At 37.6% G+C, this 16670-nt stretch overlaps 1 protein-coding gene across 4 annotated transcripts in view; it reads left to right on the forward strand.

Moving 5' to 3' along the window:
* GRM8 (glutamate metabotropic receptor 8) overlaps positions 1 to 16670 on the forward strand; it is a 328250-nt gene that overhangs the window by 254570 nt on the left and 57010 nt on the right. For all 4 annotated transcript variants that reach the window (XM_050325237.1, XM_050325236.1, XM_050325239.1 and 1 more), the window contains one exon: positions 5450 to 5586. In XM_050325237.1, the coding sequence (XP_050181194.1) occupies positions 5450 to 5586 (137 nt within the window). The remainder of the gene's footprint in view (positions 1 to 5449; positions 5587 to 16670) is intronic.

Genomic DNA, 16670 nt, shown 5'->3' on the forward strand with positions numbered 1-16670 from the left:
TTAGTTGAATTTTATACCGTGTGTTGAATTTTATGGCATTGAGCTACCTGTCCCCATTTGTATGCAATGTCGATTCCCTGAGCCTGTTGGGTTTTTTTGACTTGCTGGGTTCTTCAGCTGCAGAACTGGATCAGTGTTCTTTGGAGCAGAATGTGTGCAATAAATTTTAGGATGAAACCTGTTTCTATGGATTTTCTGAGTATAGAATAAAAAAAATCTGGATTCTTTCATATAAGATAGTGGTATTGATCTTTTTTGACTATATGTAAGGAACAGCAAGGCGTTTTTTTGCGCTCTCTGCCTCCTCTCTACTCCTCAAAACCTAATCCCTGTCTTCTGTGATGTCACACATGGACAGGGCTGTCCATTTTCCAGAGGTGACAGGAACAAAGATAAGATGGCAGAGGAGGTGCAAAGGGGCTCATTTTCTGTTCCTTAAGAGTTCCTTCTCCATCAGAACCTCCTTCATCACATTCTTTTCCTAGGATTGATGGATGTTTCTGACAAGGCTTTGGTTCTTATGTCTGCCTTGCTGCAGCGCCCACCTGTGAAGCAGCTCATCTGCATCTCCTACCCTTCCTGTTAGCAGTGGAGTAGGGAAAGTCATTCACATAGCATTGCCCTGCCTCTGGGAGGAGAGGTGAAGGTAGAAGCACAGCCCTGCTGAACAGAGAAGAGCAGGGATGAGCCCAGACTGAGAGATATAAAACTGTATTCCCAATACTGTGACACCACAGCAGGATTGGTGTCTACCATTTTTAATGCAGTTGTGTTGCAGGTATGCATATTGTCTTATAGTAGACTCAAGGTGCTGTAGGGAGAGGAGCTATTTCTGTTCTTTTATATTCTCAGGCAAGTATTATTGGCTAGAGGATAAGAAAAAAAAATTCACCACTGTAGTACATTTGCTGAGAAGGGCCAATAGCAGATGCTGGGGGAGAGAATGTAGGGAACAAGAAAAATGTAAACAAATTTTTCTCCTGTCTATTCTTGCTGAAGGACTCCATAAGCCAGGGTTTGCATCCAGATCACTGCTTTTAATATCCACTGAGTCTCATCTCTGAATTTTATTCATTTTAGGGTAAGTTTTATGAGACACTGTGTCTCTATGCTTGCTGGGGCAAGAAGTTCTAATACATTCTGTAAGGAAAAAAAGCACTACTTGTTATTTATTATTTTAAATACCATGTGCTCGTGGTACCTGCCCTGACTGATGTTCCCACACAAAGGTGGAATGAACTGTTCCTATCACAGAAAGACACAATTTTGATTATTCACTGTGTTGAAGACCAAGACATCAAATAAATTATACCCTTCTCTGCAGAATCACAGCTAAAATTCTTGTCTATCACCTTCAATAATAAAAAGTTTTACTGCCTGACCTGGAATCACTTTATATGAGGTTTTCTTAAATACCAAAGTTTTACTTTCTCTATAAGCCTTTTTGGGAGTACCACCATAATTTATATTACATATGCCCCAAATCTGTATATAATTCATTTCTTGTAGCATTTTTAGTTTCTCTTTCATTCTGTTTTATGCATTCGTACATGAATAGCCAGAATGTGCCCTGTGGTAAGATAAATTGCCTAAATGTGGGCATAGAATGCCATTTAAGATACTCCAGGGTATCCGTCTGGCCTCCAGCTGCTGCCTCTGAAAGGCACAGACTCTCTGTCATATGCATATTCTGCATATCTGAGTGGGTGTCTCCAGTATCTTATGATATTTAAAATGTCAGTAAAGGCCCGCGTTTACAGCAGCTGGATGAAGTCCTGTTTTAATCTTGAACTGAGATGTGTAGGGTAAGCATGAAGAGCAGCATTTTCAGATTTTGAATAGGTGTAAGACATTCATTGTTTGTTATTTTACTAACCACATTGTTCATTGTTTGAAAATGTGTGCTGTGTGGAGATTGAGAAGATAATGGCTTCATTTATCACAAACCTTACATAGCATGATACAGTGTGTATTCTTCTTCTGTCTGACAACCTAACAATGACAAATTAACTTTTGTTAGTTCTGATTAGTTGTTTATAGTTTTTTGTGTTTTTCTTTTTCCAAGCACTAAATAACAGCTTGTATTTACTCTTCCCATTTATTCCATTTCAACCTTCTACTTAATTTGTCTCATTGAAATATTTATCAGTGATAAATTTCTTGTTTAATTTTGCAAATACATTCTTTTTGTCTGGGAACTCTCAGTACTGAAAGTTCAAATCATTATTCTCCCTCTTTCAACTTCCTGAGCACTATTTAATTCATGTATAGCTCCACAGTACTTTTTCCTTTTAACAACTAATTAAAATGAAATTATCATTAAAAAATAAATAAATCTGAACCCCTAATTGTAATATTTGAAACCAATTGTATGAAATAATGAAATAAGGGTTAGTCCTATAAATCTGAGGAGTCTTTCAGTAAAGCCAAATTCTAACAGATGGTGTGTTCTGAAGCTTTTGATACAGAATATTAACTGTATTATAGTGTACTATAAACTACTTGACTTCCATTCACCTAAACATACCCTTGAATCCATGCTTATTTCATCAGATTCATAACAGATAAAGTAGCCTATGTGGGGCAGCTCAAAGGATGAAGAACCAGCTAAAGTAATTTTAATTTCAGTTAAAAAAAAATAATATTCATCCAATGCTGTTGAAATAAAGGATTTGTATCAAGCTTTATAATTGAATCAGCTCCACTAGAGTTAGAATATTCTGTAAATAGCAGTTGTGAGACTTTTCAGTTGTGAGCAGAAGCACTTTTCTGCACTTTTCTACACATTTTGTCAAGGCATGGAAGTAGCAGTGCTCCACAATAAGTTTTTTTGAGATTTTCATGGAAGAAAAATCCAAGAGTGTTTATTTAATTTAATAGATTTTTTTTTTTAAATAAGGCCCGCCACTGTTCTTAATTCAAGAACCTTTATAGATTAATCACTTTTATATGCAGTTGACCACTACTGCACATGAACTTGTGATTTTAAAGTCAGTCCACTTCTTTTCCACTTCCTGAAATGTAAAGGGAACAAATTCTCTAGAAGGCATTGGGCAAGTGCATACTGTAGCCTCACGGGGAACTAATATTGCAGTTTGCAGTAGGAGCAAAGATGTTTTAGAATAATGTGAAATATAACTTGATGAAATAGGCACGTGCAGGATAAGGTAGTTGCTGAGCAACATCTCAAGAACATCAAGGTACATGTTCAAAGACTTCTTCAGAAGAATGTGAATTTTCAAGTCCAATGCCAAAGGACCTGTCACAAAACAGTTGTTTATCAGAAAGGTTCCCCCTTGATATGTGTAAGGCATTGAAAATTCAAAAGGATCCATTGGATCCTTGATTCTGAATAAAAAAACCATATGCATTTTACTTTTTCTTTTCTTTGCTAAATAGCGTTTCTGGTTAGTTTAACCTGCATTTTGAAAGGCTCATAAACAGCTGAGGTCACAGACACATCGCTTCAGAAATGTTTAGCTAATTTAACAGCCAGAGTTGTTTAAAGCTGCTAGCTGTAAACTGGGAAGGAGGAGGGTTAATTTCTTTCAGTACCAGATTATTTATATTTACAATAAGTAAATACGACCTTTACTCAGCAAAGAGAGACTTCAGAAACAGATCTCAAAATAAGTTAGAAATTGTTTTTATATTAAAAAAAACACAATCCAACCCAAACTAAACCCCCCAAAAGATGATCTTTCAAAAAATAGGTCACACTGTTATTGTTGAGCATAATAATGTTTTAAGTTCCCATTGATCTTAAGTCATACAAAGGACATTTCCTCTCTGTTTGTAAAATTAACAGTTATTTCCATGAGCTCCCTAAAGGCTGCTGAGTGGAAAGATGAATTCCATTATTACTCGAGAGTGATATTTTGAAGGTTAACTCCATAACTGCAGTAATTTCATTGCTTGGAAGATTGTAGACTGGTATTTTTCTTGCTCTTCATTCTGTCAAAAGAATTGGGAACAAAGCATGAAGAGCTTTCCAAAATTTTCTGTTGAGTCTCTTCATAGGGTCGTAAGTCTTTATCACACATAATTTTTTGATACTCCTCTTCCATGGGTACTCATGTCGAATTTTTACCTTCAGATGTTTTCTGGCAGAACTTTGAAATTTGCACCACATTTAATGCACCACTTGTCACTCTAAGAACACTATTTTACTGCTATACAAAACAAGAGAACAAAATTCTTTACGGGAGAGAGACAGACATACAAGAAGTATTTATGTTGAAAATCTGGTGTGTGTAGAATGCTGTTTGCACTTCTGCTAGTAGCTTCTACTTGATATGTATCTAGAATTCTGGGCTTTTTTTTCTTCGCATTCCCTGGAAACCACTCACAGTGGACTTAGTGCCTCTAGGTGCTATGTTAGCATGTGTTATACTGTAGCAATTTACTGTTAACTGGATAATCTTTTCGTGGTTGTTTCCATGGGGAAACAAGAAAACATTGTGGGGTGCATTTTTTGGTGGTTTTGGTTTTTCCCTCAGTAAAGATTTCATCCTCAGTCACTGGAATAGAACTTTAACATACTTGAGTTTTTCTTTAATGGACCTAAACTATAAATATGATTCACCTATAATTATGAATTTGGGGAATTGGTGAAAATGACATCGTGTAGTTTTTGAAAAGTCTCTATAGGAGTGCAGATGCTTGATGTCACCTTGAGGGAATTCATCAAAATATGTTCTAATTTGGCTGACCTGGTTGCCAAAGTAGATATGTTGTTTTCAGTCTTTGAATGTTTCATTGATTGAACTAAGAACAGAGTGTTGCTTTATAACTTTTGACAGCTTCAGCAATGGCCCTTTCTGTCAGACAGTGTCATGTATAGAGGAGAGAGCAACAAGCATAGTTGCTGTCCTTAATTTATTTTGATAAAACACTTTTATGCAGGTGGTCAGTGCTAGAAACTTACCATATTACTGTGACCCAATTTATACACCTGCACTCAAGGTCTTTTATGAGTGTTGGTTTCTATATTGATGATATTAATTTTATTTTCATACTTAGCAGGGAAATTTATTAGTGTAGTTCATTACAAGATTGCTATTTTGTGCCTACTGCACTGTATACACATCCTAAAGTGCAAATATGCCTTTCTGCGTGTCAAAAGGAATTTCTGCATTTCTGTTTTATCCCAGAATTTCCTAATATTCTGTAATACATACACACAAAAAAAAAACCCAACCTGCCAACCAGAAAAAAATATTGCAGAAGATCATATTTTCAAATTATTTTCATGGAATCATAGATAGGGTAGATTTTTGATGATGATAGTAATACACATTTTCTCTTTGTGAGTTTTTTTCATTTATTGTCATACCAGACTTGCATTATGAAGAACCTGGTCAATCTCTAATTATTATTTTTCCTTTAGCATATTTTTTAAAAATTGCTTTAAAGGTGTTTGTCTTAATTGCTTTTTATTTTTTTTCAGGGAGTGCTGGAACACCTGTTGTCTTCAATGAAAATGGAGATGCTCCTGGGCGCTATGATATTTTCCAGTATCAAATCACCAACAAGAGTACAGAATACAAAGTAATTGGTCAGTGGAGTAACCAACTTCATCTAAATGTAAGTACACCATTTCCCACAGTATTCTTCTGGAGAAACTGGCTGCTCAAGGCTTGGATGAGTGCACTGCTCACTCAGTAAAAAATCTGTCTTGATGGACAGGTCCAGGGAATGGTGGTGAATGGACTTACATCCAGCTGGTGTCCAGTCACTTGTGGTGTTTCCCAGGGCTCAGTATTGGGGCCAGTTCTGTTTAATGTCTTTATCAATAATCTGGATGAGGAGATTGAGGGCACCCTCTGTCAGTTTGCAGATGAGGCCCAATCTGAGCAGGAGTATTGATCTGCTGGAGGATAGGAAGGCTCAACAGAGGGGTCTGGAAAGGCTGGATCAATGGGCCAAAGCCAATTGTGACTGATAAACAAGGTGAAGTGCTGATTTTGCACTTGGGTCTCAACAACCCCAGGCAGAGCTATAGGCTTGGGGCAGAGTGGCTGGAAAGTGGCCCAGAGGAAAAGGATCTGGCTGTGGTGGTCAGCACCCAGCTGAACGTGAGCCAACAGTGTGCCCAGGTGGCCAAGAGGGCCATTGGCATCCTGACCTGTATCAGAAATAGTATAACCAGCAGGACCAAGTGATTGTCCTCCAGTATGGGGCACTAGTAAGGCTACAGATCACACCATCGTAGGATCACTAAAGTTGGAATAAACCTCTCAGGTCATTGAGTATTACCATTTATCTAACACTGCCAGGTCCACCACTGAACCATGTCCCTATATGCCATTTCTAGAAGTCTTCTAAATACCTTCAAGGATGGTGATTCCAACACTTCCCTGGGCAACCTGTTCCAATGTTTGACTACCCTTTCAGTGGAAGAGTTTTTTCCTAATATCCAATCTAAGCCTGCCCTGATGCAACTTGAGACCATTTCCTCTTGTTTTGTCACTTCTTACCTTTGAGAAAAGACTGATTCCAACCTGTCTTACAATCTCTTTTCAGGCAGTTATCACTGTCTACAACTCTCTACTTTTAAATACTCCAAGAAACACATTGAGGTGCTGGAGCACGTTCAGAGAAGGGCAAAGGAGCTGGTGAATGGTCCCAAGCTCAAGTATGAAGAAGAGAGGATGAGGAGCTGGGTTAATTAGTCTAGAGAAAATGAGGCTCTGCGGTGACCTTATCGCTCTCTTCAACTGTCTGAAAGGAACAAGTGACAGGACGAGTGGAAAAGTTGGGCCAGGGGAGGTTTAGGTTGAATATTATATAAAATTTATTCCCTGAAAGGGTAATCAAGCCTTGCAACAGGTTTTCCAGGGAAGTGTTTGAGATACCATAGAATCATAGAATAGATTGGTTTGGAAAAGACCTCCAAGATCATCACGTCCAACCCCTGATCCAACTCCAATTACTATATCATGGCACTAAGGGCCATGTCCAATCTCTGTTTAAAAGCCTCCAGGGTTGGTGAATCCCCCACCTCTCTGGGCAGACCGTTCCAATGCTTGATTACCCTCTCTGTAAAAAATTTCTTCCTAACATCTAATCTAAATCTCCCCTGGCAGAGCTTGAGCCCATGTCCCCTTGTCCTATTCTTGGTTGCCTGGGAGAAGAGACCAAGCCCCACCTGGCTATAACTTCCCTTCAGGTAGTTGAAGAGAGTGATGAGGTCACCTCTAAGCCTTCTCTTCTCCAGACTAAACAACCCCAGCTCCCTCAGCCTCTCCTCATAGGACTTGTGCTCAAGTCCCTTCACCAGCCTGGTTGCTCTTCTCTGGACCCGCTCCAGCACCTCAATATCCTTCCTGAACTGAGGGGCCCAGAACTGAACACAATACTCAAGGTGTGGCCTCACCAATGCAGAGTACAGGGGAAGGATCACTTCCCTGCTCCTGCTGGCCACACTGTTCTTGATGCAGGCCAGGATGCCATTGGCCTTCTTGGCCACCTGGGCACACTGCTGGCTCATGTTCAGCTTCCTGTTGATCAGCACTCCCAGATCCCTTTCTGCGTGGCTGCTCTCCAGCCACTCTGTCCCCAGCCTGTAGCGCTGCAGGGGTTGTTGTGGCCAAAGTGCAGGACCCGGCACTTGGCCTTGTTGAACTTCATTCCACTGGAATCAGCCCAACTCTCCAGTCTACCCAGATCCCTCTGCAGAGCCCTCCTGCCTTCCGGCAGGTCGACACTCCCTCCCAACTTGGTGTCATCTGCAAATTTGCTGAGGATGGACCATACCTGGGGGTGTTTAAAAGACGTGTACATGCTGTACTTAGGCATGGTTTAGAGGTGGATTTTCAGTGCTGGGTTAATGGCTGGACTTGATGATCTTAAAAGTCTTTTGCAAACTAAAGGATTCTATGATTCTACTGGTTTGATTATGATACTGGCAGCGAAGAATACTCATTTGAATGTTGCATTATTTTAAAACAGTTAAAAATCCAAGAAAGGGATTTTATTCAGTGACTTCAATCATACCACAAAAAGCAGGTTTCAAAAATCTCTGGTTTTCTATGGGAGAGTTTCCTGATGAAGAGTAACAAAGACAGTGTAGCAAATATTTACAAATTATTCTTCTGTTGAAACTATTTTGAAATAATTATCTGAGTGCTGACATATCAAAACTCCCCATTTTCAGCCACAGCTGTTAAAACACTTTACTATAACTACCATTTAGTATCTATAACTACTTGGCAGGAACTCATTTATTTTATTATTTTGACCAAATAGAAAAAAACATACCAACAGAAACTGTGTGTAACAGATTATGTGGCAGTGTTATTTTCCTTCACTAACCTGGTATCTGACTGTTGAAAGGTGTGAAAGGAAAAAAATTGTTACACAAGTTTAAGGTTAACATTGAACATTAATTTCTGGAAAAACCTATAGTTAGATCCTTGTCATAACTACTACAAAATACATTCCAGATCTTCGTAATTGCTACATTTTTCTGTCGAGTTAGTGTTTATTAAATGAACTCAAAAATAGATACACACATTTTGCAAAAATGTTAGTACTAACATAGCAGTTATGTAGTAGGTAGCTAGAAAGCTACCTAAGAATTTGCTTCAATTTTAGTTCCATTCCAATCTGCCTTTTTCTATCTCCCCTTAGACTGCTAAATTTTTCATTAACCCTGTAGCTTTTCAGTCCCATTATTTCTGCTTCATGTATATGTACTCGAGGGAGTTCTCTGAAATATTATTAGATTGATGGCTACTCATACTATTGAAACCACACCATGCTAACCGCATTGACCACAAATCTAACAAGAAAGGATTAATCTTAGAATGCATCTTATTAACTTTCATTAGAAATGGTTGCGTTAAGGTGTTTTTTCCCTGTTTTTTTCATCTCCATGATCCCATATGCTGGATGCAACCGGTTGATCAAACTCGCAGGCAAACTCTGTCTAGTGTGAGGAGCTGTGGAGATGAGCTGTGGAGATGTGAATGGGCTGGCAAACTGCTCCACACCATATGCTTCTGCTTCCAGCCTTGTGGCAGGATCCTGCTCTTGTCCCACTGCCTCCTACTCTGCTTACACAGCCCTGCTCACAGGGACCAGGGCTCAGTCCCCTGGGGACTGACAGGGCTTCATTTCTTAAAGTGTGTTAGGTCTTGGGATGCTGGATGCTGGTCTTCATCAGTGAGTGCAGCTGCTGGTGCAGTAACAATGAAGAAGTAAGTTGTAAAAGTTGTGGTACAGTCCATTTCCATCAGTTTCTACATTCACTAAACTTACTTAGCATATGTTGATGGTAGTTCTGACAGATGATGATCTGCTGTGGCAAAGCTGTTTCTTAGTCTCACTAGACAAAATATATTAAAGCCATATAATCTTTATGGATGACTGTCAATACTCCAAATCATCATATTGCAAATTAGACAGTGCTTTTGATTGCTAGTGAATCAGAGGGAACACAGTGGATGTTTTCATTAGTTTCTTTAAAAACATCTATATTTATTGAAAGCAAAACGGTATTCAGATGGCAGGGCAATTTTTACCTTGCTGTTCTATGAAGGAGATGCTTTTAAAATATAACGCTTTTCCCAGTCTATCCTTCTTTCTCCTTCAGTTTCCTCTTAAGGAAGACACATGCAATTTTGATTTTTAGTGAATATTTGTCAGCTAGATATCTTTTATAGATACTTCTACTCTGGTTTTTACAGATATTCCTTCCTCAAATTGTGTGGTAGCATGTTGTAGCTATGATGTGTTTATGATTGTGTTCATCTATACAGCTGGTATTGTGCTTCCGAAAATTAATTGGTTTTATTCATCTGTTTATTTTCTGTGACAGAAGAATAAATCATGAAAGTATCAGGTTTGTAGTACAATTCAACCTTTGGAACAATTAATGTAGCTGAGATTAGAATAAGTCTTGCATCTAAATAACTGAATATAAAAGGTTCCTTTTTGTTGGCGGAAAGGCTTTGAGACACAAGTACACGACCTATAAGATCTACAATATGTCCAATTTATTAGGATAGTTCAGAGTTTTTATAGTGTCTGTAAACAAGGTCTCATGACAAGAAGCACATAATCGGTTACAGGTCACTGTCCAGATGTAAACATGCATTACAAATACATTTATAATTGGTTACTAACAGGTAACAAGGCAATTATTTACTTTATCAAACTCCACCTTCTTCTTGGCACTGATTTCCTTTTGTTCTAGCAAAGAGACTTTGCAGCCATCTTGGCACTTATAGTACTTATAAAACTATATAAAAGCTTATAAAATTTACAAAACTACAACACACAATATAAATTGCTCACACATACATCATGTTCCTCCCATACCTTTTTGTATTTCTGATCTAATTCCCCTTCTTCTTCCTTTTCCTTAGGATGCTCCTTGATATTTTATATCTGGTTTTGGCGACAGGTCCGTTGTGTGGGCTACTCACCTGGTAGCCAGCCCTGGTCCTGTCCTGACCCTAGCCCTCAGGATCCAGGGTTCCTCTGCTGGTATCTCTGGTTCCTCAGAGTTTTTGCTGACCCTGCAGGGTCCTTGTGGTCAAGCTTCAGACTTATTCCTTTCCTGGTACAGTGCTGGTTTTCCCTTTGGGCAGAAAGTGCTGACTCTGGCTAGATAAAGACTCTGTATCATGCACTCTAAGGGGATCTTTCTCAGCAGGCTTCAACCAGCTGCAGAGGCTGGTTGTATCTTTGATGCTGTTTTTTTCCTGTAGACTTCAGTAATATTAATGTTCTCCTTTAGGCCAACTGGCCTTTTAGATTTCATCTGAAGCAGCTATAGCTTGTAGATATGGGAACTTCATGGTACTGATGGGTAGTACTCTTGCAATTCGTACAAAACAACCACACGCATGACAATTCTGAGACATACAGTAGAGAAAATAAATTGAAAGAATAATTAACTTAAAAATTTAATTTTTTTGTGTGATTACTGAGTCTGAATAAGATTTGAATCTCAAACTTTGACAGACACAAAGAAACTCTGAAAGCAGACATTTGGAGACATCAAACTGTAATCTCAAAGTACCTGATGATTCTGACCCTGTAAATTTACACTTCTTTTAGTAAAGAGGTGTAAAGTCCTTTTATTCTCTAAGGTTTCCTGTCTTTAAGTGATCTTAATGTACTGGAAATAACCAGACTTCAAAAACTTTTATATCATTTGGAAGGAAAACATAATTGCCTTAAAACTTCTGATCATGGACTACACTTAAATGTCAAGGTTTTCTGTTGTTTGATTTCTTAATTTTCTTTTATTTTTCAACAGAAAAAGAGAACTTGTTTTTCAAGAAACTCTGATAGTTAAAATCCTTTAAAAAAAAATTCTGAATTTCAGAATGAATAAAAATCCATGCAAAGGTAGTTTTTCTGCAAAGTTATGTTTTATTCATATTGCAACAGTGTTTTGCATACCAGGTCACACGTAAAAGTTCTATACAAATTTGTGGGCTTAGCAAATTTGAGCTCTCAACCATGTAACCTCTGTACAAGGAAAGTTGTTCGAAACAAGTTTGCTTTTCCTGGCACTTATGGTTTGAAATCAAGTTCTTTTTATGATTAATAATGAATTCTCTCTTAGAAACTGTGTTCTGTATTGCATGTGTTATAAGGGCCAGATTGAGATGCTGACTGATGGCTTCTGTCAGTGATAGTAGATGGAAATAGTCCCAGTCCTAAAGTTTTAATAACAAGTTTCTCAGTTCCTTTCCTTAGAAACGCATTCAGTTTGTTCTGGTTCATTTCTGAATGACTTTTTTCTCCTCTGAAAAGCCTTCTATTTTTAAACCTGAATACCAACTGGAAAAAGAAAAGTTGAAATGCTAAAGGATTTTAAAATATTATGTTTTGACTTTTTTTTTTAAAGAAACCTAACACCTTTTTAAATACAGTTTGATACATTTTCAGGTTGCTTTTCAAGCTTATACGTTGTTTTAGTCTTAAATGTGTTTAAATATCCCAATATGAAAAATATGTAGATCCAAGTCCATGTTCTTCCAAGTTAGCAATTTTGATTCATGGGTCTTCAGGCAGACACAATTATTGGTGCTTTCAAAATCATGCATTTAGCTGATGCAGTTAAAATGCTTGAATGGATATTCATTTATGTGATATTACTCCTTAATGAAAAAACTGAAGCATATCAAATAAACTGTATGTTTCTCTAGAAATTTCAAGACCAGATTAGATAGGGGGATGAGCAACCTGGTCTAATGAAAGGTATCCCTGCCCCTGGCAGGGGGGTTGAGACTAAATGGTCTTCAAGGTTCTTTCCAACCCAGGCCAATCTATGATTATATGTTTCAGATTAAAACAGTGACATTTTAAAGCAGACTTCATTTGTGTTTGTTTTGTTGTCTATTTTGTTCTGGGTTTTTTTCCACCAGAGCACAAGAGTTCTGTTGAAAGACAAAAGAAATTTTATAATAACAGATTTTTAACATTCTCTTAGACATAATAAGATGCATAAGCTTTCAGATTTATGGAGTGTATGCATTGAGGATATAAATAACTCAGGGGCATCCATTTTTCTGTAATGATCTTGATTTATGACTACGTGAACCATAAATTAAAATTACACTTCTGTGATGCAGTATCAGAGAGACAGCCATAATCATCATCAGCCTTAAGCAGAGTGTTAGGTGAACTAGTAAAAATTGGGAACCCCATGTTGACAGAAAGCTCCCCTTCAGGCAACCAGATCACAAAGATATTTGAATCAGTATTTGATTTCTCTTTTCTAGGACTCTTGTCTTGTATCTAATCCTGAAGAAAACCATCAACACTGAAATTAGTCAATTCTTTTTGGAAGTTACAGATTCAAAATGCATTAGTTTCCTATCTTGTGGCATGGTAAAGAAAATGACTCAAAAAGTTTCTGATGTTTTCTGTGACTGCAACAAATAAATTTCAAGTTTTGCTGTAGGCTACTGTATTTCATTAAAGAAGCCAGAGAGCCTCTTTTTTTCCTGTGGTAACTATTATATAATTGATAGATGTTTTCAAATAGCTGAACCTAAACCCTTTTTAACAAAAGAACATAGTACAGTGAAATACATAACAGGAGCACTTACTGCTGTATATGATTATATCTATAAACAAAATATGACAATCATACAGCCTGCAGGGTGTTCTTCTACCCATATGTAATAGGGCAATAGAGTTCAAACTTACACTCTATCCATGTTATCTGACTAAAAATTTTTGATGCCGGGCTAAAAATATAATTCAATGAGACAAGCAAAAATGATTTTAGTTCTTCTCAAAATTATACTGTGATCTTCCTTTAACCTACAGAGGGCTGAAAGTGGAAGAAGTTATTATGGTTTTTAGACTGCTTAGGTTTTGCAAAGCTAGTCCTGCTCTTAGCACTGGTCAATAAGTATAATTCAGAATTTGCTCCATTTTACTGTCAGTGTCTTTGGTCAACATGAAATGTAGTCACCAAGAACCAATGGTAGACTGAAAGGATAAGTCAACAGTAGGTTACAGTAGTTGAAAAATGTAGACAAGACAAAAAAGTGCAAGAAATGTGGAGTAAAATTGGGATTTTATGATTTTGAAAGGTTGCAGACTGTATTCATATAAAAAGCTTTGTAATGGAGGGGAAATAGGCTGAAAAGGCATTAAAAGATTTTCAGAAGTGCCCATAGTAGAACAGATACTATTTCAGACATGACTGAAAACAGAACTCAAATTCAGAAACAAATGACCTTAGAAGAACCAAAGAATGACAATTTGTCTTCCTTCTGAAGTTTTTTACTTTGTTGGTCCTAATAGACTTTTTTTCCCTCAGACAACCAACTTCACTCATTGTCTGGGGAAAAAAAATAAAAAAAGGAAAATGGATAAAAGATAGCTGCTAGGAAAATATCCTGAAATTTGATAACCATTTTTTCTTCATTAGAATGATACCAAATTGCCAATGAAACAGTCTCTGCTTGAGAGTTAGAATGAATACGGATTTTTTTCCCACCTTGTCACGGTGAGTGAAAGTCAGGTTTCTCAAATGAAGCATAGAGTTGCAGTTGCATGCTTGGCTGTGAATTTGTCACAGCATTCTTGAGTGGATTGTAGATATTTTATATCTAGCTTTTTATGATCATCCTTGGTAAGAAGTGGTATGATTAGAATGAATTGTCCTTTGAACAGCCATAGCCAACAGGACCATGGACTATTCTTGTTCTTTTCAATAAACCGGAAAGGAGGTTTTGTCATGCATGACAAATAAAATAAATCACTTGTGTTTTAAAATATTCTTTTTTCTTCTGCAGTAAAAACAAGTGTGCAGTGATGGAACAATAAAAACCAGGAGCTTTTATATGCATTCCTGGAGAATTCTTCATTTGTATATGGGATTTCAGAGCAGGGTTAGCTGCTCCCCTGGTACAAGCTAATGTTACGAGTTTTCGCATAGACAGACAGCTACTGGGCATTGCAGGTAGTTTGGGTTATGCATAGCTGGCAGCAGTCTGCAGTGAATTGTTTTTTGAGGTACCAGGGTAAAATGTGAAGTATGAACATATTTCTTCCCCAATCTCTTCCATCTTTCTCCTTTCTCCCCATAGACATTTATGTATGTACTGTAATTTGAAAATTGAGCTGCCCTTTAAATCTTGAAGCGAAATATTCATGCTTAAAAGCAAAAATGGTAGATTAAATGACTATAATTATTATTCGTTTGTGTTACATAATGAAAGTCTACTATTAAAAATCATTAAATGGAAAATGAGAGGCATTCTGTGGTTATAATATGATGAAAGAGAATAGCTGGCAGTTGGCAGAACATTACTATATGATTATTTTTTCTGTTTGCTTTACTGTAATTTCTCTTTATCTTCCAATAGTATTAATTTAATTTTTTTAGGATAGTCATTTAATATCGAGGACTTTTCATCTTGATAAATCCCCAAATAGTTTTTTTTTTTAAATTATTTAAAGACAGGGAGTGAATTATTTTCTGCATTTCCAAAATGGTATCACTGGGTTTAGTGGTGATACTGTGTTAATATATCTTAAGACAGGGAATGATTAGCATAGCTAATCTCATTATAACTTCAGCTCGCTGGAAACAGATTTAGTGTTGAATATGTCAGTAGGATATGCTGGGAGTGACTGGATCAAATAGGGAGGATTGCAGTACTGTTTCTGGTAACTACAGGAATTCAAGCAAACGCCCATTTTATGGAAAGCTTAGGCATAAAGCTAGGCAATGGCTTTGGAATAGTTAACTGGTCTACATTGCCAGAGGCCATTGCAGCAAGGAACAACTAGACTTGTGATGATTACATCATCTGTTCTCTTCCCCGGTGCTATGAGCTCGTTAGCAGAACTGTGACTTCACTTGGAAAAATGGAGAGTCCAGTTGCAAGCAGTCATAAAGATCAACCATCTAAAAGTAGGCCTGTAGGGAATGTTTAGGCAAAGGCAAACTAGGATTGTTTAGTCTGAAGAAGACTGCACTGAGAGGGATTATGTTAATCTCTTTGAGTGCAGAAAAGAATATTCAGGAAAAGAACAAACTGGCATAGGCATGGTTAATTTGGCTGTTAAGAGAAGTTGTGGATTTGAATTACAGTGAGAGAGATCTAATGGGGACATGCAGGAAGATTCTAACCTAGCACTGAACTACCTTGGGAGGCTGGGCAATCTCCAGCACTATGGGCTGTTCAGAGCAGGTGAGCTGTACAGACTGAATTTGCGTAAGTAATTCAGAGGTGGGGACATCTTCAGCCATCACTTCTTAAATTTCCTGGCTTTCATTTATTTGATGGGTTTGGTCTGCTAATAATCCCCTCCTCTTCAGGCTATAGAACAGAAATTTGTTTAATCCATGTTTTCTTGACATGCTTCTGATTTTTGTTGATTTCCTTTGGACTTCCTATTTGATTCCTTTGTTGATTTCCTTCAAAGTGAAACACAATGATCTAACCTTCAGAAAGTGTTCTGGCTGAAGTCTTGCTAGTCCAGAGTACAGAAGAAACATCATTTCATGTATTCATGAGCGCAGAGCAGAGAAGAAAGATTGTTGTATCTATCCACATTTCTCTGGATGGCATTTGCCCCTTTACAAGAGTGTGACATTGGTTCAGTATATCATAATCTACTAGAGCCCTGAGATCTCTTTTTCTGCTGAAGAGCTGCTATCTCCCTGTCCTTCCTGACCCATAATGTACTGTTAGTTGTCCCTGTTAAACTGAATGCTTCATTTTTTTCAGACTCTGCAGTATCATTTGGAATAAGTGTCCTGACCTTCAGCATAGCTTGAACCTTTTCCAGTGTTACTGGCCAAATTTGATCACCATACACACTGAGTGAGTGGTTATTACAGGTATTAAATAGCAGCAGACTAAGAACAGACCTTTGTGGGCCACACCCTGTGTCATCCCTTCCCTTCTGTCAGTAAATCAACTACAGATTTTATCTTTCCACAGCTTTCTAATATAATTTGCACCTAGCCTTTAGGGGCTAGATCTGTTTCAATAGGTTGCTTATGACTGAGAGTGTAATTTGAGGTGGTGTCAAAAATCTTTCTAATGTTAAGATAAATGACATCTGGCTGCTTGTCTCTCATCCATGCTTCCTGTTACTGTCTCACTGAAGGAAAAGTGACAGCTTGTTGTTGACAGATCCTTTTTGGCTGTTATTTGGCTTGCTTGTTTTCTTTA

The sequence above is a fragment of the Myiozetetes cayanensis genome, unplaced genomic scaffold (genome assembly GCF_022539395.1).
Source record: "Myiozetetes cayanensis isolate MyiCay16 unplaced genomic scaffold, myiCay2020 scf3, whole genome shotgun sequence".
Lineage (NCBI taxonomy): Eukaryota > Metazoa > Chordata > Aves > Passeriformes > Tyrannidae > Myiozetetes > Myiozetetes cayanensis.